Source organism: Miscanthus floridulus, chromosome 3, assembly GCF_019320115.1.
Source record: "Miscanthus floridulus cultivar M001 chromosome 3, ASM1932011v1, whole genome shotgun sequence".
Classification (NCBI taxonomy): domain Eukaryota; kingdom Viridiplantae; phylum Streptophyta; class Magnoliopsida; order Poales; family Poaceae; genus Miscanthus; species Miscanthus floridulus.
The window spans coordinates 110,819,267-110,843,433 of record NC_089582.1 but is presented as its reverse complement, the minus strand read 5'-3'; the positions used below and the strand labels follow the sequence as shown (position 1 = coordinate 110,843,433).

At 45.8% G+C, this 24,167-nt stretch overlaps 1 protein-coding gene and 2 pseudogenes across 1 annotated transcript; 2 read left to right on the top strand and 1 right to left on the bottom strand.

The window, feature by feature from the left end:
• Window positions 1–3,871: 3,871 nt before the first annotated feature.
• Window positions 3,872–12,329, top strand: LOC136546465 (putative BPI/LBP family protein At1g04970; annotated as a pseudogene).
• A 1,089-nt stretch (window positions 12,330–13,418) lies between these two features.
• LOC136546464 (tRNase Z TRZ1-like) lies at window positions 13,419–16,150 on the top strand (annotated as a pseudogene).
• A 2,234-nt stretch (window positions 16,151–18,384) lies between these two features.
• On the bottom strand, window positions 18,385–22,020 carry LOC136542078 (heat shock protein 81-1-like). The gene is made up of 3 exons (XM_066534362.1): window positions 21,802–22,020; window positions 21,123–21,545; window positions 18,385–20,213 (listed from the first exon to the last, which is right to left on the bottom strand). Exons 1-3 carry the CDS (start codon window positions 21,925–21,927, stop codon window positions 18,663–18,665), a joined length of 2,100 nt encoding a protein of 699 aa, XP_066390459.1. The 5' UTR covers window positions 21,928–22,020; the 3' UTR covers window positions 18,385–18,662.
• Window positions 22,021–24,167: the final 2,147 nt, after the last annotated feature.

Genomic DNA, 24,167 nt, shown 5'->3' with positions numbered 1-24,167 from the left:
GAAGCATTACCGCGGCGGCGATGTTCTGGGCGACCCGAGTGAACTGTGGGGGATCGTCCCCCCATCTATGATGTTGCACTGGACCTAACGGGCATGACTCTGGGTGCCACTCGCCGGGTTACATGCATGGGGCGCAACGTGGTGCACCGAGCGCACCGGCGCATGTGGTGACTGGTTCTGCCGCCGTTGTCGTAGCTCCTCGCCATGCTTTTGTGCGAGCACGAGGGGCCCGCATGAGGGTTTAGAGGGGTGTGAGTCTGCAAGGACTCCGCAACCACCGGCGGCTGTCCCGGAGCGTCTGCCATAGCGTACTCCCAGGACGGACGATGGCTAGGTGCCACATCGTCGATGCTAGAGCCATCGCTCTCGATGTTGTCATCCATGAGGTTGAGGAAATAGGTGGGAGCATAGCTCGCCATTCCAACGAATTCGGACATGAGAGGGGGCGATGCCAGCATCCTTCGAAGCCCTCGAGCGCACGCGCCCACGGGGGATGTGAGGCCGTAGGGGAACTGGTCGTACGGTGGTCGCGGTGCGGATAATGTGGTCCCTCTGGATAATTGGTTGGAGATAGTAAATAGTGAGCAAATATTAGAATGTACATTACTCAGAGCGAGGTTGGAGCAGAGCATTTGCTCGGATTGAAGCACAGTCGCCTCGTCATTGAAGTCATCATGTGTTCTGGAGCCGATGGAGGGCGCCCCTCCGACGGATGCCGGAACAAGTGCCTCCTCATGGAGGTGTAGTGCGCCAAGCCGGTCGACGATGAAATCTAGGCTTTCGAAGATGAAGGTCTGGGATAGCTCAAAGATGGGTGGAACCCTCATCCCAGCAGGTGGGAGTACGGGAAACTCCAGCGAGCCGAAACGAGTCGTATCGCTTGAGCCTACCATGGCGAAGGTGGTGGAAAAGTGGGCCATCCGATGACCAAAAGTGTTGAACATACAAAGTCTCCCTCACGGACGGCGCCAACTGTCGGTGCAGAAAATGACCAACACGTAAATATTTGTAGTTTTGATATACGTTGTGATCAGAGGTGGCCTAACACTCAATGACACAGAATTTATACTGGTTCAGGCAACGTGCCCTACGTCCAGTTTGAGTCGGTCAGTGACTTTATTCCTGAGCCCAGGTGCTCAAAGTTTGTTGTGGGGTTACAAACAGAAGGGAGAAAGGTGGGGGTACAAGAGGTCCGGTCGGACTCCGGTCTGAAGGACTGAGAGTGACGGGAGCTCCACTATGTGCTAAGTGTTTGAGCATGTGCTTGAAGTTTGAACCTAGTGGTTCTTCTATTGTGTGTGTTGTTCAAGTTCTTGTGGACCGATCCCCCTTTGGGAGAGAGCGCACCCCCTTTTATAGATGAAGGGGATGGCCTTACAAGAGAGAGAGAGAGAGAGTACGTATGCTAAGTCTTGTTGCCCACGCCGTCATGTACAAGATAATGGTAGACACCCACAATACTGTTTATGTTAGATGCATGTGGGAGGTTACGTCGTCTTCTTCTAGTATGACAGACACTGGTGCCCGCCATACTGCTTATGCCCAGAGGTATGCAGGGGATTTTACCATGTTTGTCTGGTACAGTAAATGCCATCGCCCACAATACTGTTGATGCCCAGAGGCATATGGGGGGAGCCTTACCGTGTTTGTCTGGTATGGGAGTTGATGGCGCCCACAACACTATAGGGAAAATGTCGGCGCCTATAACACTGCTTGGGTCCTGACATGTCAGGAAGGTTGCAGGGCACCCTTCTGACATGCCTTGTTGGTACTGTCCTACATGTGTATAGGATACGATTCTTGGTATTACGGTTGACTTGAGTGCCCTGCCTTACTTTCTCCGTCCATTTCCTGGTCCTCACCGAGCAGGCATCCCTAGTCGGTTGGTCCCCAGTCGGCTCTGATTACGTCAGTCGGAGAAGAGCTGTAAGCAGGGATTCGACGCATCCCCGATCGGAGACGTGGGGCAGAGTTGGAAGTGATGTTTGGCTAGGCCTTCTGGTCGGTGAGGTTGTTCGGAGGCGGGCTAGAGTCGGAAGCGAGCGCTTTTCCTCCTCAGTGAGGCCTTCTGGTCGGAGAGGCTGGCCAGAGTCGGAAGCGAGCGCCGTTCTTCCTCGGCCAGGCCTTCCGGTCGGAGATTGGATTACCCTTCTGGCCCATCGTTTAGGTTTTTGGGCTGGCCCATGAGTTACGCGTTGTTCGCAACATCGTCTGCTAGGCCGAGTCTTTGTTGGGAAGCCGGTCCATGAGGCACCCCGTGTTTATGAATCCGACACTATCAAAATGCATTTTGGTCTAGTTCCTCAAGAGTAATTTTATGGATAAAATTGAGTTCGTAATGCAAAGTTTAAGAACTAGAACTATGGCTTGATAGTCATGAGATGAAAGTGAGCCCAGAATTAAAGTTTAAAGATTGAAATGATCATTTTAAAAATTCAAGGATAAAATTGAACACCAGACAATAATTGAATGATAGCTATTTCGCCTAATTCACAACTCACAAACGGGGGCGCCAGTTATGAACTGGGACCACGTGTTAGACTATCTCCAACAGAGCCGACCCAAACACGAGACCTATTTCACTGTTTGGGTCACGCACAGTGAAAGAAAAACGCAACCAAAACTGGCGAACTCCAACAGTGAATGCAAAAAAAGAGGCCCCGAGCGCCGCCCGCCTCTCTCCTCGCCGAGCGTTGGCCGCCTCCCTCCCCGTCGAGCGCTGCCCGCCTCCACGCTGGCCTCCTCCTCGCCCGCCTCCATGCCGAATCTGGCTGAGGAAGGAGGGATCTGACCGCACGCCGTCGCATATGCCTCGATGTGCCTCGATCCACCTCGATCTGCCTCGTACCGCCTCGATCCGCTGTCGGAGCTCGCGAAGCACGCCAGCGAGGCGTGCGACACCCATGCCGGGGCGCGCGACCCCCGCTGCTAGAGGAAGCCGCGCGCGAGGTGGCCGTGGCCGAGCTTGCGGACGAGGTGGAGGTGCGCGAGGCAGAGCACGCCGTCGAGCGTGGCGGCGCGCGCCGCGGCGAGGTGCACCCAGTGCGGGGACGCGGAGGAGGAGTGCGCGCGTGGGAAGAGCGACGTGGAGGAGAAGGACGATAGCGACAACGAGCTCCGCGCGCTGAAGGTGGTGGAGGTGGTGAAGGACGAGGTGGAGGCGGAGGCGGAGGCGGTGGAGGTGAATGACAAGTCCAGCGCGTCGGCGTCGGCGTTTGCGAGCGCGGGAGGGAAGTGCGGGGAGAGGGCGGCCTTGGAGGAGAGCGGGGAGAAGGCAACGTAGCTTTGGGTTCTCTCTCACCATGGACGTAAAATAGGTAATCCGTTTGCGTAGTCTGTTGAAGGATGTTTTTCCCTGTGAACAATACATTTTGATATAAGTAGCGTGATACATAGTGTGTTGGAGACGGTCTTGGTGAGTAGGTGACTGCTGCGGCCTAGCCAACGGCCACGTCAGCAATGTCGAAACCAAACCCGCCCCACGTCTCTCCCCAAACTAACGGATTAGACGACCGTTCAAAGGCCCTGTTTGGATCCATGGGTTAGAGCTAGTTTGGGCTAGTTGGAGCTCAACTAGCCCTAAAGTAGCCAAACAGGAGGGCTAGAGTGGGTTATTTGTAACTAGCCCACCCTAAAAAACTATCCCCCCAAAGAGGTGATTATTTGGGCTAGTTGGGGCTATTTGAGGTGGGGTCCACTGTTTTCTCTCTACTTTCACCCGCACCAATGATTTGGAAAGCACATTTATTATCATTTTAACCTTTGTATCCAAACATCTCTTAGGCTAGAGTTAGTTCAGAGTTAGTCCTGAGCTAGAAACTAATTCTAACCTCTAGCTATGCTAGAGTATCCAAACAGGGCCAAAGCCGCCGCGAGCTCGACACCTCCATACCGCCGCAGCGCTTGTCTTCGTCCCCCTTACGCCACCCCCACTTCAGCCACCATCTCCCCAAACCTAGGGTCCTATGGCAGTGGCTAACCTCCTCACCGCCATGCGGACCCCTCTCCTCCTCCCCCTTCTCGTCACCCTCCAGCTGTTCACCGCCTCCTCCCCCGCGGTCGCGTCGTCACACATCTCCGTCGTCATCTCGCAGTCGGGCCTCGACTTCGCCAAGGACCTGCTCGTGTCCCATGTCGCGACCCTCACGCCCTTGAACGTGCCGGACATCGAGAGGACCATGAGCATCCCCCTCGTGGGCACCGTCCGCATGGCCGCATCCGGGATTTTGCTCGACGGCCTCGCCGTCACCAACTCCACCGTCGCTGTCGGGGACACGGGTGTTGTCGTGGCCGCCTCGTTGGCCAGCGCGAACCTCACTATGGAGTGGAACTACTCGTACAGCGCCTCGATTGTGACCAACTGACCATATCCGACAGCGGGAATGCTTCGATCCAGGTATAAATGGGACTCCTGTTTGGCTGATATTCCATCAGTTATATGTTCCCCCGGACGTGGCTTGCTGATTGGTAGCTGTTAATTGAATCATATGATACTGGCCGTTTTTTTTAATATACTGAGTAGGAGATATACGCATCGGTTTGTTATTAAGTAGAGACTGATCGTGCAACACTTGAATTTTGGATTATCTATTTTCTGTCAGAAGTAGAATCAATCATCTGAGAAGTGAGTACTAATTCGCACTTATTACTATGTTTAAAATGGGATTCATATAAACACTCTAGATGCTGCCAAATTGAGTGGTGCTGAAGGTACTTCAGCTCTCCAGATGGTATACGAGTACCTTGTAAGTAAAGACAAAACAGAGTGGTTACCTATGTGCCTTCTTTAGTGTCTATTACTCCCTCCACGTGCACATCTCGTTTTCTTTGAGAAGTCAAACCCTTTTAAATTTGACCAAGCACATAGAGAATAATATCAATGTTTGTATCTCCAAATAAATTTATTATGGAAGTATGTTCTAATGTCAATCTAATGATACTTGTTACACATCATAAATATGATTATTTTTATATATATACTTAGTCAAACTTAAAAATGTTTGACTTCTCGAGAAGCGAGATGTGCACTTATTTTGGGATGATGGGAGTATGTTTCTACGAAATATGAGGTAATATAAAAAAAACACTCAGCACACGTCCAGAAGACATGGCGCTTAAGGTGGAGTGAAAGCCCCGAACTGAGAGCCCGCTACTACCCACCATGCCACAGCCATGGGGGAAAGACAGCAATGGCCTTTTTTGTGAGAACCAGGGCCTCCACTTGGAGGTCTACCATGTTGCTATGAGCACATTCTCATGAAATGAGACACTGCAAATTATAGTTAGCAGCATAATGTTATACTTAGCTTCAGTCCAAGGTGACAGTCTGTAATCTGCCCTGTAAGATAAAATTTGACAAACATTTCAGCCCAGTGATAGTTTATGAGTATATAAAAACTGAATTATAGAAGGCACCTAGATAGTGACAGTTTTTCAGTAACAAGCTGGTTGTTCAGCAATGCAAAAGATCTCACTTACGTGTACTTTTCGAAACCGTAATGTTGAAACAAGTACAAGCAGCTAAGTTAACTGGACTCAGAGTTTATGTCGTTACTATTCTTAGCACCTTGCCCATCTGTTCTTATACATCCTGTAACTTCAACTGTATTCTACATACTAGACATTTTTCACATGTATGTATATGAAGGTACAAGGTGTATTCATAGATACTTTTTGCTAAGGTTGAAGGAATGGAGGTTGGTGTTTCCATGGTCATGAAGAATCAGAATGGATCTATCAAGCTGTCTGTTACAGAATGTAGCTGTTATATGGAGGACTTAGACATAACACTAAATGGAGGAGCATCTTGGTTCTATCAAGTGTATGTGGTTCTCGATTTGTTGTATATGCACAATGTTGTTAATTCCTTTGAGGGTGCACTCAGTAAATTGGATTTTCCTTTGTCAGCAAGAAGTGGAAATCATGCACATATCTTTGCATATCAACCTCATTTTACTTTCATTTGTTGTTACAGTAGATAGAAAATTCTGTAGAATCCTCTTGAGTACTTCCATTTGTTCCTGAAGTGAACCAACCTGATTTATTTTTAAATGAATTTTAGTGCGCATCTTACTTGAATCTGATGAGGACATGTGTGAGATGTTGCTTCTGCTTACTGTTTGTAGGTTTATAGATAGTTTCAGTAATCATATCAGATCATCGGTGGAAAATACAACTAAGAACAAAGTAATGGAAGGTGCACTGAAGCTTGACTCTTTCCTGGGAAACCTTCCAAAGAAAATTGATCTTGATAGGGTTGCTGCAATGAATGTGACTTTTGTTAATGATCCACTATTCAAGAGCTCCTCTGTTGAGTTTGATATAGATGGCTTATTTATTCCATCGGATGAAGCTGCTTCCAGAGACATGCTATGGCAGAACCGCCCGAAATAGCACGTTTCCGGAGGCTCTCGTCTTCCACCAGACACCAAGTATCCCGAAAGTTTGTTATATCGGACGGTTCCATCGAGCACACCCTAAGGGAGAACTCGAACAATCCATGTTTTTCATCCAGGGTCCAATAATGAGAACGAGTTTATAATACTTAGTCCATTTCATACAACAAGAGTTCTCGAAAATATATTATTACAATACCAAGTTCAGAGTGCGGAATTTAAACAGCGGAATTGAAATAAACATCTAACGATAAGATACAAGGATCCGTCTGTGCCCACCAAAAGAATCCACCACACAGCAGCCACTCCTCAAGCTGCACCTGCAATAGGGGTAAATAAACCCTGAGTACACAATGTACTCGCAAGACTTACCCGACTAGTGGGAATAATTTCTCGACTCCAAAGGATATGATAAGCTTTATGATCTGCTGGGTTTCTTTTTTGCGAAAAGCATTACTAGTAGTGAATCCTTATGTATGTGTTTTATTAGCAGTCATGATTAGTTCATTAGCTAACCATTCTATGTAAGCACATGTTTCTACTTTCACGCAAAAGTTGAGCAATTAGATCCATTTCACCATTTTTCATCTTTCAGTTATTACTATGGTGCTAGACCATAGTCAAGTCATACCGTATCACACGATGATTCGTGGACCAATGTATCCCAGATGGGTACCCTGAAACACACGCCCCGCTTGTACCCTAGGCATAAGCAAGACCAACCCACCACTCTCCTGTCAAGGGGTCCAGGTCTCCGTCCAAACTTGGACTCCAAGCCCCCACTCCTGAGTCCTGGACTCAGTGTGGCGCTTAGACCTCCACCGTCTCCGTCTTCAATCAGTCGGTCCGGAAAAAGCCGGAACCCACGACAAGAGAGCAACGAGCCTTCCCGCTCCCATAAGCAAATATGTGCTCAGGATAAGAAATCTGTGACCTGACTACCATCCACAGCAACGGACGGTCCTTAACCGACACGGACAGGAAAAACAGTGTAACCAAGCTATGCCCCGTTGACCGCGGGACACAACCTATTACACCCACCAATGCTCATACCATATCCCTGCCTGGTCTCTATTTTCTTTCACCATTTTATCATGAGAGTAATAATAATAATCACCTATTGTGAGTAACGGCAGGTTACTCACGCTATCGATAGCCTAAGCATAGCATCTACTCGACCTATGCTAGTAGGGCTCATAGGTAGGTTTATCTATGTATGTAGTTTCAATATAAATCCAATAACGTAAATGCACATCACATATATATTAAGTGATTATTCAAAATAAGGGTTATGCACCGGGGCTTGCCTTGGGCAGGCGGATTGTCAACTATGTCAGTCACCGGTGGCTCCGAGGCTTCCTCGTACTCCTCGATCACCTCCTCGTACTCCTCGATCACCTCCTCGTACTCCTGCTCTCCGACGATCACGAACTCCACCAACTCATTCTCTACATGCATGCAATGATGATGCAACACTTAGTATTTTGACAATAGCGACTCTTAAAATAAGAATACACATGCTAAGCTACTAAGCTAGCTCTAATGACTAAGATACTAACTACCTATCATTTCCACCAAAACAGGTATGGATTCACCTAACAAGTATTAACTTAGCAACTAAAATGTAATCTTACTCTTATTAGCGATTTAACTTATATTACAACAAGGTGCACCTAACTATCCTAGTGCTTAGCCAATTCTAGGTCTACAAAAATTACAGGGAGCACATAATAATATAAGAAAACTACCATAAAATCTCAGGATTAAAGCTATCACCAATTTACCACAAAAATTCCTACAATATTTAACCTAGTAATATGAAGCACTCTCAAATGATTTAATAGCTCCTGGTATCAACATGTACATATATGAACTAAATACACTAACAGATAGAGCATAATTATAGGAACTTAACAAAATTTGTTTCACAATTTTTGGAGACCTACATGATTTTATATGATTTACCAAAGATCAGCTCAAAAATTATATTAGAAAACTATTTCTAATTCCTTATGAAAAAGAAAATCGAATTCTCCCGTGCGGCCCACATGCGCGGCCCACGCGGAGATGGCCCGCGGCGGGGAAATCCCGCGCGCGTAAGCGAAAACGCCCCTGGACTATGAACAAAACAACCCGCAGTCCACGTTACTATTCCTAGAGACAACACCTATGCAAAAAGACCCTTGTACTCTTTCTGTACAACGGCATGGTCCCTGGCCTCCCCCGCGCGCTCCGGCGCGGCGAGCGGTGGCACTGGCGACAGCGTCGGGCACCCAGGACCCATGCTAACCTAGCTAAGAGGCTGAATCTCACCAAGGGGTCGACGCGAGGCGATGGGCGGCGGTTGCACGAGCCGAGACGTCGTAGAAGGACCTCTCCTTGACAGCGGGCACCCTGCGGCAAAGGCGACGGCATTCTGGTGAGCCGCAACAACAACAAGGCAGTAGGGGTAGCGGATGAGCAACGACGACTCACCAGTGACCTAACCGAGGTGCCGGCTCGGTCGGAGACGACCCGAGCGAGGCTGGCCACGTGCGCGTTGCGAGGTGAACGGCGGACCGCAAAGGCACGGCCGCGTCAACGGCGAGGAGGCGGTACTAGAGCTGCGACTAGCGTGCGCATGACGAAGAGGGGTTCTAGGCGGGGCTAGTGGTGCGGTCAATTCGACGCAAGATGGCGAGGTTGGAGCTGGCCACGGTGAGGCGGGCTGGGCCTTAATGGCGCGTCGGCGGAAGCAAAGCTCCAAAATTGGAGCTCGGCCTGGCTGTAATCAAGGCAGGGTAGGGGCACGAGGAATTGATGAGAGGTGCTCGCTCTCTAGCTCACCGTGACCGCGACTCGACGACGGCGGAAAGCAGAGGGAGAAAGAGAGAAACGGGGCGCGACAGGTGGGCTCGGTTCGTCCTCGCCTTGGTGGGACGCGAGCGGCTGTGGACGAGGGTACTACGTCCAAGCACGAGGGGACGAGCGCGAGCGTCCACGACCGGCCATGGCCCGCGCGCCGCAGCGCCATTAATAGCGCGACGACGGCGGGGCCAGGGAGGGGGCAGCGCGATGCAACGAGCAGACGTCAGTACGGGAGTGACACAACGGCAGCGGCAGCAGTGGGCGGACGCGACGGCAGCGACAGCGTGGCCACGGCGGCACCAATGGCGGCAGCGCGAGGCTGGGCAGCAGGGCGCGGGGCCAACGGCTCGCCGCGGACGGCCTTGGCCAAGCCCAGGTGGCCCGACCAACCCAGCGTGGCAGCGTAGGGTGACCGCGCGAGACGCGACCATGTGCGCGGCGTGGGGAGGCCGCGCGGTGACCGCGCACACGGCACCAACCAACCCGAGATAGGTGATACGCACGAATTTTAAAGCACCCAACAGACTAAACGATTGCTCCAAGAGCCAAACCATCTTCACCATGCTTAAGATGGCATATGAGACTACCAAATCGAGCTATAACATTACACCACCCCATAACCCAATCTCTTAAAATAATTTGCTAAACATAGCAATGTCTAGCTGTTGACAGACTTGGAAATTTTCTAAGTTTTTCAGCTGGATTTGTTTTCAAGTTCCGTTTCTAGACTATTAGAAATACTAGCTAGTAACATTATTTTTCTACAGCAAGTATTTCATTGTCATCTATAAAGTTTACACTTCAAACTTTATTTAAGTATCACACACATGTTCTATAGCATTTTTGCTTAATAAAAATTGGTTTTAAACCCTACTTGTTATGTATGAATTATCGAGTCAACTTTCGTTTAATATTTTTATTGATCATTTTAAGTTACAAGAAATTTATCTACACATTCTATCACATGCATTAACACATAAACATGATGTTCATGACACGTTTTAGTAAATGATTTAGGGTACACATGCTTCTTGGAGATACCCAATTTGCATTACCTCTCGGGAGCTCCTCGAGAATGCTTTGGATTTCATTGGATGAAGATGTTTTCAACTCCATTTCAGCTCTCTACTTCAAGGTATGTTCTAATTCATTTGATATAATTCATAAATGAACCTGTTATTTTTCTTGACAAGTAAAGTAAACGCTCCTTTTCTTTTGTCACAAGCACAATATTTTCTTAACTGTCAATGTGGAGCTGTGGACTTCGACCTTTACCATTTTTTCCTTTTTGAACTGTAATTCTTATATTCTGATTGATACTACACTTTTGATCATTCAGGCTGGTTTGCTGCAACGGATGGTGGACAAGGTTCCTGAACAGTTTCTTTTGAGCACTGCTAGCCGGGCCTGGTGCAAGCGGTAGAGTCTTACCGCCTGTGACCGGAAGGTCCCGGGTTCGAGTCGCGGTCTCCTCGCATTGCACAGGCGAGGGTAAGGCTTGCCACTGACACCCTTCTCCAGACCCCGCACAGAGCGGGAGCTCTCTGCACTGGGTACGCCCTTTTTACTGCTAGCTGGAGATTTTTGGTTCCTCGATTGTATGGAGAGTATCCTGACGATGATATACTACTGAATATCTCTGCAGTTTCGCCTCCCTCTGTGAGGATTAATGTGGGTAGAATTGATGCCACGGTTGACTTAGATGTCACAGTTAATGTCTTGGATTTTGGTGAGATAGTTCCAGTTGCATGCATATCAGTGGTGAGATTCTATCCATCTTTGCTTGAACGACTTAGTTAAGCCACTCAAGCAACAAAATAATCCATTTGGAGTGGCATTATGTTGCAGCTTCTGGAATCCGCAATCTGACAGTAATATTGTTTTGTGTTAGGCTCAAGCATCTCAGGCTTTTCACTCCATGAGAATTTTCAATGAAACTAAATATTTTATACATGTTTATGTTTTCCCAATTAAACTGTTCTTTGTGATTATGCTCGACATATTGTCGATTAATTTTATAGGGAGGTCTTATTATATTCTACTTTTTTGTATCTTCTTGAAAATGCATGCTGTGTCCAGTTTTCCAACATGTACTGTTGTAGTTACTGAAAATGGCCTTTGCTCTTCTGTAGTCGATTGCTGTTTCTGGAGCTGCAGCGGTATCAGAGAATAATCTTGTTGGGAGAGTGGAATTGGGGCCATGTTTAGATTGCAAAAAATTTCAACCCGATGAATAGTAGCACTTTCGTCTTATTTGGTAAATATTGTCCAATCGTGGACCAACTGAGCTCAAAAGATTCATCTCGTGATTTCCAACTAAACTGTGCAATTAGTTTTTTTTTTTACCTACATTTAATACTCCATGCAAGCGGCTAAAAATTGATGTGATGGAGAGAGAGTGAAAAAACTTGGAATTTGGAGGTGATCTAAACAAGGCCTGGATTATTTCTCATTTACCTTGAAGTGGAGCAAAGTTGGCAAACTCCACACCAGTCTAGTGCAGGTGGTTCTGCTTAACTTTTTTTTTTTGTTGCTTTTTCCTATTTTGATCCTAGGGGCAGGGCCTTACATTGCATGCAGCACACCCCTTGAGCACAATTCAGCTTTGAGATCAGTTACTCGGGCAAGTGGGTAGGTATAGGAAATTGCAGATACAATTATTTTTGGCAGTCCAGTAGATATTGGAGATCACTAACTAATTGAAACACCATAACTTTTTGTACTCCAATAAATACTGTTATAGAGGTTGAGGATGCCATCATAGGCTGCAATGTTTCTAAATCCAAATGCTACGCACTGTAGTTTTGGCAGCATGGAGCATTGTCGTTTAACTCAATATGAACAAGTATCATGGCTTGTTGAGTTGCACTTAAATTTCAGGATTGCTTTGATATCTTGCATTGAACTTCATATGTTGCCTGTCTAGTAGTATATGAATGTTGTTATGCTTGCAGACTGTGCTGAGGATTTTGCTGAAAATTTTGTTTGTACCTTATGTGAACTCATATCTCGAGCAAGGCTTCCAGCTGCCCATCATCAAGGGGTTCTCCGTCATAGATGCATATGTCCTCACTTCTTACTCAAGAATGATTGTTAGCCGCAATGTTGCCTTCACTGAGCCAGAGGTTCTGTCTCCTGTCCAAGAGTCTAAGACCAACGAAGATTTGTCACATGAAGTTAGTTTGCTGGTTGGGTCTGCCAAAACTTGGCAGCCACCGATAACTAGTGTAAAATTCCTGTAAATAGTAACGCTATTCGTCGTAGTGTATTGTTTTTAAAAATGTGTAAATAACTAACTATGTATGTATGTAATCAACAGATAGGAGCCATTCAGTAGCCTCTAAGTGGAATTGTTTAAGTACTACTATTTCCTCAATCCCAAATTATAAGCTATTCAGTTTTTTAAGTACATATTTTTTACATGTATCTACATATATCTTTCAGCTTTTCCGGAGATCACCCTTTTTTTTCTTTTTTTCAGCCTCATGATCAGACTTATTTTGCTTCACTTCTCTGTCTATGAATATAAGATAGGCAGAATTCCTGCCAGCACTTTTAAAAAGAATAAAGTTTGAACTTAACAGGTGATGTACATAGCTGTAATGCACGTACGATCCTTCCAAATAAATAGCAACCAAGCGGCTGTATATAATAATTTAGTTTTGTAATTTTAATTGTATTTCGCTTCTAGTTTCTCCATTTTAAATTGCAAATCATTTTATCTTTATCCTAAGTCAAACTTGTCTAATTTGACTAAGTTTATCAAAAAATACTACAAACATCTGCAACAACAAAACAAGATTCATTAGATAAAACACTATTAAATACATATTGATAATGCATTTATTTGATATTATAGAGGGTAATATATATTTCTGCAAGCTTGAATAAAATAAAATTAACAAATTTTATTTATGATAAAACTTAAATAGTTTACAATTTAAAACGAAGGAGTATCATATGATCAGTCATCATATCAAGTTGCCGACTTGCCGTTCCTTGTTTTTATTTTTAAGAACGAGCTCTACTTTCCCTGATTGTCACTTTGTTGCTTGATTGTTGGCATTTTTCTCCACTCAGATATTGCCTCTGCGCTCAGCTGCAGCGAGGCTAGCAGATATTGCAACAATACAGGGGCTGCGATGCGAATACATCTCGTTATCCTCCAGACGAGCTCTGGAGCTCACCAAAAGTCCAAAAACCCAGAACCCCCGCGGCGCCGCCGCTCGCCGTCGGCGACTCGCCACCGTTCATCCTGCCTCCCCAATTCGCAGCCCGTAAATGGCGACCGCCTCTCTCTTCTCCCTCCCGTCGCTCCGTGTCCTCTCCCGCACCTCCGCCCGGGTCTCCCGGTTCCAGACCCTTGCCGCTAGGAAGCCAGTGGAGTCCTCCACCGCCACCGCCACCAGCGGCAGCCGCAGAGGCGGAGGCAAGGGGGGCGGGCTTCTGTCAGTGCTGGACCGCGCGCTGGCAGACGAGGAGGAGTACCGGCGCGCGCGCGCCCAGGTGCAGCGCAAGGGCGTGGAGGTGGAAGGGTACGCCATCGAGGGGATCTCGGTGGGCGGGCACGAGACCTGCGTCACCGTGCCGTCGTTCGACGTCGCGTTCGACATCGGCCGCGGGCCGCAGTTCGCCGTCAGCCAGGACTATCTCTTCATCACCCACGCCCACCTCGATCACATCGTGAGAGCCACGGGCCCTGTTTTCATATTTGCAGGCTCTAATTCTGCTCTTACTTGCTTTGCCTATTTATACACCTCTAATAACTAAGGTTTACATGTGCCATTGCTAAGTCCAGCTCTTATACAAAACTATAAAACTATCAATGGTACATTGATGCTTACCGCATCAATTTCTGCTATGGTGATCGTGCAGGGTGGTCTTCCAATGTACATAGCGACCCGTGGCATCTACAACTTGAAGCCTCCTACTGTATTTGTACCACCCTGCATCAGGGATGATGTTGAGGATCTGCTTCAAGTCCATCGTAGGATGAGTCAAATTGAGCTGAAAGTTGAATTAGTTGCACTTGATTTGGGTATGGATATTGCTTCACTGCTGCCTTGAATGTTTTCTGCTTGCTTGTTCCTTATAATGCAACAACTTCTTTCAGGAGAGACATATGAAATACGTAATGATCTTGTTGCCAGGCCATTTCAAACATACCACGCTATACCCAGCCAGGTACTGCTCCTTAGAGCTTGCGGACATGTATTTTTGTTATTGGTCACAATTTAATGCTTATTGACATTATCCATGTCGTGAATGGTGTAAAGGGTTATGTCATCTACTCTATCCGAAGAAAGTTGAAAAAAACAGTATGCTCATTTGAAGGGTAGTCAAATAATGAAACTGAAGCAATCAGGAACCGAGGTAAGCTGTGCCGTACTTTTGAACTGGCCCCTATTGCTTAGGAATATCTCCCACTTGGTATTCACCACACACTTTAATATTAGATTATGGATACCATACTGTACCCAGAAGTTGCCTTCACAGGAGATACAAAGTCTGATTTTATTATTGACCCAAGAAATGCAGATGCCCTGAGAGCAAAGGTTCTCATAACTGAGGTATTGTCTTTACACATCCAGTATTTGTTCTTACATACTGTAAATGAAGCAATAATTTCACTATCTTATTCATCAGATGTACTTCAAATATGAAACATGAAGAACAATTTGAAGTTCTTCGCCTTTTTTATTATTTAGTACCAACATAGTTTTACACTCTGCAGGCAACGTTCCTAGATGACCATGTTGATGTTGAGCATGCTAGGGAACATGGCCACATGCATCTTTCTGAGGTGACAATTTCTGTGCTGATACTCCCTACACGTGTCAATGAGCCTTTTGGAACTCCTGATGAATATAAGAAATGATTACTGCTCCAGTTGCTAACCTACACCCACTATGTCGTGTATATATAATGGAGCATTCCCAGTGGTTCAGGAACGAAACAATCGTACTCACTCATTTCTCAAATCGATATAGTCTTGAGGTATGTAGCCAACCCATAAAATCATTGTCAATGACCACTAATCTGACCCAAATCATTGTCAATGGCCACTAATCTGACCCAAATCATTGTCAATGGCACCACTAATCTGACCCAAATGATGTTTTGTAGGATATTCGTCAGGCTGTTTCCTGGCTACAACCTAAGCTAAACTCGAAGGTTGTTGCTCTAACAGAAGGCTTCAAATCTGAATATAGATAAGTGTATATAAGTAGAACAGCTGGTGTTTCTCTTTCTGGCCCTGATTTACTGAATGTATGTTAACATTAGGAACTGATTATTTTGTTAAAGAAAAAAGATGCCTACTTATAGATATGTCTGTTGTGTGCTCGACTGTAATTCCATTATTATTTATTTATTTATTTTCTATCAGAAGTTCAGAACTTTGTACAGCTAATTGAACATTTTGACGAGAAAGGTACTTGCACAAGTTGGAGATCTGTAAAACATAGAACCTTTTCTCAGACATTCTCCAGTTTCCAGAACAAGGTGGAAGAACTGTGTATTACAATACTTTGGGGAACTGGACAGCGGAATACATAAAAGTGCATATACTCATGCTCATGCAGTCCTGCATGGAATGGAATATGATTGATAAGTACTAAAGTGGCATATGGTATATTCCCTGATAAAGCAACCATCTATGCAGTAACTAGTTTTTTTCTCTGTGTTACTCATTTCTTCTAGTCATCTTGATGTTGCACAGTGGAGCAACATTAATAGTATCTAGTTATTACATAATGAGGTTTCTTTGGATCAATTTCTTCACTTACATCCTCTGTGGATTCATCATCAGTGGAGTACTCATCAGGATCATTGCGCGCTGGGATGATGAAGACATCAGATTCATCAGGCGATCTGAAGCTAACCCTCCTGACAACACTGTTTTGGCTCCTCATGGACATTCGATCAATGGAGAAGCTCTCCCTGACATTTGGAGAGTTGTGCTCGTAAGAGCAGTCCATGTTAAGTGGGCAGACCTTTGGAGAATGCCTCCGAGGAGATGGTACCCCAAGTGCATCGCCTTCGATGCTCTGTGGAGAATACATGATGTCTTCAAGAGTGCCTTGCCTTGTTTCTGCCCTGCTCCTGGCTGTGCTGGTGCTGGTCTCACAGCGCTGCGTCTTTCCTTCCAGGCATCTGGGCTTCATCCTGTCCAGAATGGATAGCAAGAACCACAGCTCTGTGAGCCCATCTTTTCCTTCTATGGTGAATGCTAGATGAATCTGTATGCCTTGAGCATTCGTGGCAATGCTCTCATTAATACATTTATAGATAGGGCATGTGCATTTGCTTAGTGCCTTAAGCATTGGAAAAGAAGTAACTTAATTATCGTAGACTTGATTATGACAAACCTTGTTCATGTCAAACCTGGACAGACCATGATGATTAGAGCAAAGAATTATGAAAGAGACGGGGGTCACTTGGTTTGGATTGGCTTCGGCAAGGCTATCAATTTTTAAAGTGAAAATTGAAAGATAGTTCTGGTGTTGTTGTGGGCTTCATTATTTGCTTCCTTTATGCCACCTAGGCAGCAACGGAGTATGTGAAGAGCTATTTGGATCTTTGACAAGAAAAATGTGGATGGTAGTACACAACTATGAAAGTTTTGTCGTTACCTGTCTCTAGCACAGTGCGATGTGTTGGAAGTCCAAGTGACGTAGCCACGTAGGGAGCCCATAGGATATATCCAATTATCCGCTGTTTCTTTGCACTGCATAAAGGATGATACCTAGAAACAGAACGTCCATAGTATAGGTCTACAATGTCCTTGCATCGTTCTTGTGTACTACTTCTGTAGAGGTCTACAATGTCCTTGCATCGTTCTTGTGTACTACTTCTGTAGAACTGTGAAATGCTTTACAAGTGGAAGCCTCCTAGATTCTAACTAAGAAATAAGATGTCGTAGTATACTTTAACTCTTTGATTGATGACATTATTCGTCTGTTCCTCCGAGGCTATTGCCTTAAACTTATTTTGAAGGTTTGACTTTGCATTATTGTCAACAGTGTGGGAGTGATATGTGTGTTAGTCACCTGAAAACTCAGCAAGCAATTTGAAATTGATATATTTGAGTTGTGTTTTCTGGCATGTCTCATTGGCATAATTCCGTTGTATACACGCAGTTTTCTGTCACTTAAAATTTGCTTTCTAGCATGCTGTACTCGTGTGGCTTGAAGATTACCCTCTTATATTATTCTATCCTTACCGTGGTCCAAATACAATGCATGCCAATAGGTCTTGGAATACATGAAGCCATGTACTGTTGAATTGTATTATTATTACTAGTCCACGTGGGCAGGAGAAATTCCAGGGAAATTTGGTATGCCATCTATGACTTGATGGATGCTTTGGTTGCAGTAGTAATCACAAACAGTATCATATTCTTCTTTGTTCTCTGAATTCCTGATAATTGCCTAAGATAGCCTAGAAAAACTTATTAACCATGCCGAAGATGACCTAGAAAAACTTGTTAACCATGCCGAAGATAAGCTATATTCTTCTTTGTTCTCTATATTAAGTAATCACAAACAGTATTTGAGTTGCAGTTAACTATGCCGATATGGCCTAGAAAAACTTGTAAACGATAAACATCTTAACTTAATTGCACTTATAATAAATGAAACATCTTTACTGTTTTTTTTTTGAAACTTTGCCTCTGCATCCCTGTAATATGTATGGACTATGGATGTGAAACGTTTGAGAAGCACCTTAGAAGTTGACAAGTAACTTGGACTCACTGACCTGCTATGGTTGAGATACATCAAGTGCCGTGCGCTATGAATCATTTCTGCTCAGTCCTAAAATTTGCAATTTTCTAGCACTTTGCTGATCCCTCGTTCACTTCAAAATGAGCTCGTTGTTTCATCTTGCGTTTTGAATTGCCAGGATACATCTACTATTGAATTGGTGAGTCCACGTGATTAGGAGCAGAGAGTATGTTTTATCATATGCTACTCTTATATTATGGTTTTGTATGTCCTGCTTGGTGATACCAATGCTTGGTTGCGTTCACAAACAGTGTCAGGATATAGTAACTCTGCTTTGAACATGACGAGCCCTATTTTCTAAACACATTTTGGATGAGCATTTTTTTTATTAGTATAATAAAACGGCGAGTCCAGTCGAAACAAATCGAGCATTTTTTACTAAAGAAAACAAAGCCTACTCGGGCCATTATAGTAGTACAAAAAAAACTCGAAAAAAATATAGTAGTTAAAAAACGCAAAGACAGAACGGCACGTAGAACATGTACTATACTAGTAGCATTACGGATAACGACAAACTGTTAAACCAGAGTACCATAACAACTAAACCAGCAGGACAACCGATAACGTGCCAAAATCCTCGAAAGATTATCACCCCGGCACAAGATGACAGTGATAAACGACAAGCATCCGATGCTTAGTCGACCTCCTCCATCTTGCTCTCGCCGGCGTCGTCCTCCAGCGGAGGCATCTCAGCTTCAGCCTCCGCAGACTCGTCCTCATCGATGCTCAGACCGAGCTTGAGCATGCGGTGGATTCTGGTGCCGAAGGTGTTGGGGTCGTCCAGGCTGAAGCCCGAGGTCAGAAGAGAAGTCTCGAACAGCAGCATAACGAGATCCTTGACTGACTTGTCATTCTTGTCAGCCTCGGCACGCTTGCGGAGCTCATCCATGATTGGGTTCTCCGGGTTGATCTCCATAGTCTTTTTGCTCGACATGTAGCCCGCCATGCTCGAGTCCCTCAGAGCCTGCGCCTTCATGATCCTCTCCATGTTGGCCGTCCAGCCGTACTCACCAGTGACAAGACAGCACGGTGAGTCCACAACGCGGTCAGACACCACCACCTTCTCAACCTTGTCACCAAGAACCTCCTTGATGACTTTGCACAGCCCCTCAAACTTCTCCTTCAGCTCCTCCTTCCTCTTCTTCTCGTCCTCGGTCTCATCAAGCTTCAGACCCTCCTTGGTGGCAGAAACAAGTTTCTTGCCCTCAAACTCCTTGAGCTGACCAACAGCATACTCGTCAATGGCATCAACCATGTACAGGACCTCGTAGCCCCTCTTCTTCAGCTTCTCCAGGAAGGGGGAGTTCTCCACTGCCTTCTTGCTCTCACCAGTGATATAGTAGATGTCGTTCTGTCCCTCCTTCATCCTGGTCACATAGTCCTTGAGGCTGGTCAGCTCATCACCGCTCTTGGTGGAGTGGTATCTCAGAAGCTCAGCAATCTTGCTCCTGTTCTGCGAGTCCTCATGGATGCCAAGCTTGAGGTTCTTGGAGAAAGCCTCATAAAACTTGTTGTAGTCTTCCTTGTTCTCAGCAATCTCAAAGAAGAGCTCAACACACTTCTTCACGAGGTTCTTGCGGATCACCTTCAGGATCTTGTTCTGCTGAAGAGTCTCACGAGAGATGTTGAGGGGAAGGTCCTCAGAGTCAACAATACCCTTAACAAAGCTCAGCCACTCAGGGATCAGCTCCTCACAGTTGTCCATGATGAACACCCGGCGCACATAGAGCTTGATGTTGTTTTGCTTCTTCTTGGTGTCAAAGAGATCAAAGGGGGCCCTCTTAGGAACAAAGAGAACAGCCTTGAACTCCAGCTGACCCTCCACAGAGAAGTGCTTCACAGCCAGATGCTCCTCCCAGTCATTTGTCAAGCTCTTGTAGAAGGCAGCATATTCTTCCTTCGTGATCTCTTCTGGCTTCCTCATCCAGATGGGCTTCTGCTTGTTGATCAATGACCACTCATGAGAAACCTCCTTGATTTTCTTTTTCTTTTTTTCTTTCTCTTCCTTCTCCTCGTCAACATCCTCAACCTTGCCCTCCTCAGCATCTTTCTTCTCTTCCTCATCTTCGTCATCAGAAATTTCCTTCTCTGTTGTCTTTTCAGTCCACAGGGAGATGGGGTAGCTGATGAACTCAGAGTGCTTCTTGACCAGATCCTTAAGGCGCCGCTCCTCAAGGTATTCCAACTGCAAGAGAGAAGTTGAAAGGTGAGTTCAAGCAACACCAGCAGGTTTTACAACAACTCACTTCACTTCATTACACAGAACAAGCAAACATGTTACTTAAGCATCAATGAGGCAATCGACAGGAGAATAATTTTAAGAGAGAATATACTACACAATGAATATAGCAAAACAAGCAGAAAAATAAACATTACTAATTCACAAAGAAGAATACAATCATATACTATCATATAACTATAAAAATTAGTTCATTGTATTATAAACATTATGGACAGCAGAGGAAAATATGTATACCCAAAAATTAAGGCACAAATCTGTCAGTTCAAAAAATATGTACCCCGATTACAATGACATTTTACATGTCAAACTCAGCTAGGCACAGAACACTATAGCCACAACTCTAATATCATGGTGCAGGTATAGATCAAACCTTGATATTACTCCATTTAAGACAGTGATAGTTCACAGTTTATGTTACAATGAGCATCAATCTACAAAGGTGCTAGTTTCAAATTTTGCAAACGAGCATGCTGAATTTTGTCCCCATACACTGAAAGTACCAGAATAAAGCATGGGACGATCTAGCAAACTAAGAATTTCTATGACTAGTTCAAGTATTGTATATTAGATGAGCTACTGGCACCAAAAAAAATCCCATCAAGCACTCGAAACATAAGCATAAATCATGTAGCTAAGTTAGCATATATAATTAAATGATATAATAATCCAAGGGCAACAAAATGGGAGGATGGTACATCAAGGAAATTGCTAATCATCTAGAGTCCCAAATATAAATAAATCTAGCAACCACATAAGTCATAAACTGCTATCATGCTATCACAGCTGCAGATCACAAACAGCTCCAGATTACATAACAAATCATAAAAGTAAGACTAAACACAGTTAGCATACCTGATCGTCCTTAAGGAAGAGCGTGATCTTAGTACCCCTGCCAAGCTGCTCCCCAGATGTATCACGAGTGACAGTGAACGACCCACCAGCCTGGGACTCCCAAACGTACTGCTCGTCATCGTTGTGTTTGGTGGTCACGACGACCCTCTCAGCGACGAGGTAGGCGGAGTAGAAACCGACACCGAACTGTCCAATCATGGACACATCAGCACCAGCAGCGAGGGCCTCCATGAACTCCTTGGTCCCGGACCTGGCGATGGTCCCCAGGTTGTTGACGAGGTCGGACTTGGTCATGCCGATGCCGCTGTCGATGATGGAGAGAGTGTTGGAGGCCTTGTCAGGGACAAGGTGGATGAACAGCTCCGGCTGCGCATCCAGCTTGCTCTTGTCCGTGAGGCTCTCGAACCTGATCTTGTCCAATGCCTGCAAAATTCAAAACAAAACTTAGACTGCAGAGAAACCGAATCAATCGTTTAGAACTCGCGAACCGCAGATTTGGATCGCTACCGAAAAGCCCGCACATCATCTCACAATGCTCAGATCAAACCACATCATCTCTCAATGCTCAGATCAAACCATATCATCTCGCAATGCTCAGATCAAACCAGAAGGATACATAAAATCTAATACAGCAACGCACAGATGTATTCAGATTTCGAGAAGGATGGGGGCAGCTTACATCAGAAGAGTTTGAGATGAGCTCGCGGAGGAAAATCTCCTTGTTGGAATAGAAGGTGTTGATGATGAGGGAGAGCAGCTGGTTGATCTCGGCCTGAAAGGCGAAGGTCTCCGTGTCCGTCGCCATGGTTCCTGAGCTCCGAAGCTTGGCGGCGGCGGCTAGGGTTGGAGACGAGGGGTTTCCGGATCGAGAGGACTCAGAGGAGCCGCGAGGCGCGGCGTAGGGTAGTATTTATGTGGTGCCGCAGTTCTGGAATGTTCTACATGGGCCTAAAAAAGCCCGGCGAGGCGCCAGTGTCGTCAGTGTTGCTAAAAAAAAAGTATGTTTTTTTTCCTACAACTAAAAAAAAATAAAAGTAACACTATTTTTTCGTACGACTTTTTTTTTCGTCTTCACTCCGCCTCTCCTGCGATACCCGCCTCCCGTCCGCGCGCAAATCGCTAAAACGCCGCAATCACCGCCCCACCCACCGTGCGACCCGCTGGATCCCACGGGCCGCCGCGGCGCGTGCCGCTCCCCATCCCCATCCCCGCACCACTGTCGCCCTCGCCCCTCGCACGGCCAGCGTCCGTGTCCGCTCCCACGAAGGCCGCGCCGCCGGGATCCACGACGACCGTGCCGCCGCCTTCGCCGGGATCCATCTCCCCTCCATCCTCGCTCTGCCCTCGCGTTTGTCAGGTCTGCGCTATCGCCCGCGCCATTGTCCTCGCCCGCACCGTCGCCCTCGTCGATTTGAGGCAAATTAACTCTTTTTGTGTTGATTCCTGCTATGACATGAGTTGAAGCTACTCTAAGAGTTAACTGAACTGAATCGACTCAAGCACGCAGAAATCGATGATTTTGGTTTTGGGGGACTTTTTTGTGTTCTTGGCTCGATCTGAAATTTCTCGGAGATTGGGTAGAAATTGGACGAGATTTTTGGGATAGCTCACTAACTCCTTGGTGATTACCTGTGCAAATTTTGGGAACTATTGATGGAGTTTTTGATCGATTTTCGTTCAATTTTTGGGCCGGCTTCTCTCTGTTGCTAGAGCTCTGGCGCTCTGTTCTTCGTCGGTCTACCGGTGCTCGTCCGTGTGAGAACCGTTGGGCTACTGGTGCAGGCAGGCACGGCGGTGGCAGTCCACGTCAGCCGAGTTTGGTTCTGAGCCCCCCACGGTGTTCTTCGGTTGTGCGTCGAGCTGGTCACCGGCGACCGCGGTTCTGTGTGCTTCTCCGTGCGTGTCTGTTCCAGTTCATGCTTGCTGCACGTGGGTCTGTGCAGTCCCAGATCCCTCAGGTGAAATTGCTTCTGCGTTTATGTGATTTCGTTCAACTGCAGCAACCACCATACCTTGTGTAATCAACAAAATAGTCGTATCCGTCAGTTGAAGCTGCAACTTCATTGAATGTATTCAGTATGGGTTCGATTTGATGCTTGCAACAGTGGAGCTCCTGTGCGATGCTAAGGCCCCGTTTAGATGCTCCCCAAAACTCAAAAATTTTTGCGCAGGAACCGTCACATCGAATCTTGCGGCGCATGCATGGAGTACTAAATGTAGATAAAAAAAATTAATTGCACAGTTGGGTGAGAAATCGCGAGACGAAACTTTCGAACCTAATTAGTCCATAATTAGACACTAATTGTCAAATAAAAACGAAAGTACTACAGTAGCCAAAATCCAAAAAATTTTGGAACTAAACGGGGCCTAATATTCATTTTGGGTTTTGGCTTCCAGGAGCTGCAGGGTACCAGTTCTGGCTGGACTCTTACCACGTCTTGGCTTCTGACATAGGTGGATGATGGTGGGCTGTGTGACACTTTGCCTGTGAATTAGTAGATGTTGCTATGTGTTATCCGCTTCTAGATGAAATTACATATTGCCTTGAGAGTTCTTTCTGAAAATAGGGTACAGCCATGAATTGAAAAACATACCTACAATTATTTGTTTTGTCAAGATGACCCTGTGATTACTGTGTCCAATCCAATGTTCAGCGGCACGTATGTCACATGCTCGTGTATTAGTTTATCCCTCAAGTCTTTAGTTGTTGACTTTTGTCTCACAACCTGGCCATGTTTCCTGTACATTGATCATGATTCTTAGAGCGTTCATGGATGTTTGCTTCCATTGCAGCCTCAATTATTTCAGATTCAGATGCAGTTTTGATATATGCTTGAATGAATGAAGTCTAACAAAGTGCATGCACTGTTCTTGTTTTGTTGTAGAGACAAAATTATTAGGTTATCTGTGAACAAAGAAAAGTGCATATTTATGAATGATGATATTGTGTCCATCTTTTCTTTAGCTGCTCTTCGGGTGTTCTCTCCTCCAGTGGAGCACATTCTCAAGCTGCCCTGCTCCCCTCGACCGACGATGGCCCTGCTC

What these genes read in the sequence shown, in the direction of transcription:
- LOC136542078 (XM_066534362.1), bottom strand. Translation starts at nt 21,927, where the DNA reads ATGGCGACGGACACGGAGACCTTCGCCTTTCAGGCCGAGATCAACCAG. An exon ending in TCATCTCAAACTCTTCTGAT is followed by an intron (nt 21,546 to 21,801) that starts GTAAGCTGCCCC and finishes TGAATTTTGCAG; the next exon opens with GCATTGGACAAGATCAGGTT. An exon ending in TCTTCCTTAAGGACGATCAG is followed by an intron (nt 20,214 to 21,122) that starts GTATGCTAACTG and finishes TCTCTCTTGCAG; the next exon opens with TTGGAATACCTTGAGGAGCG.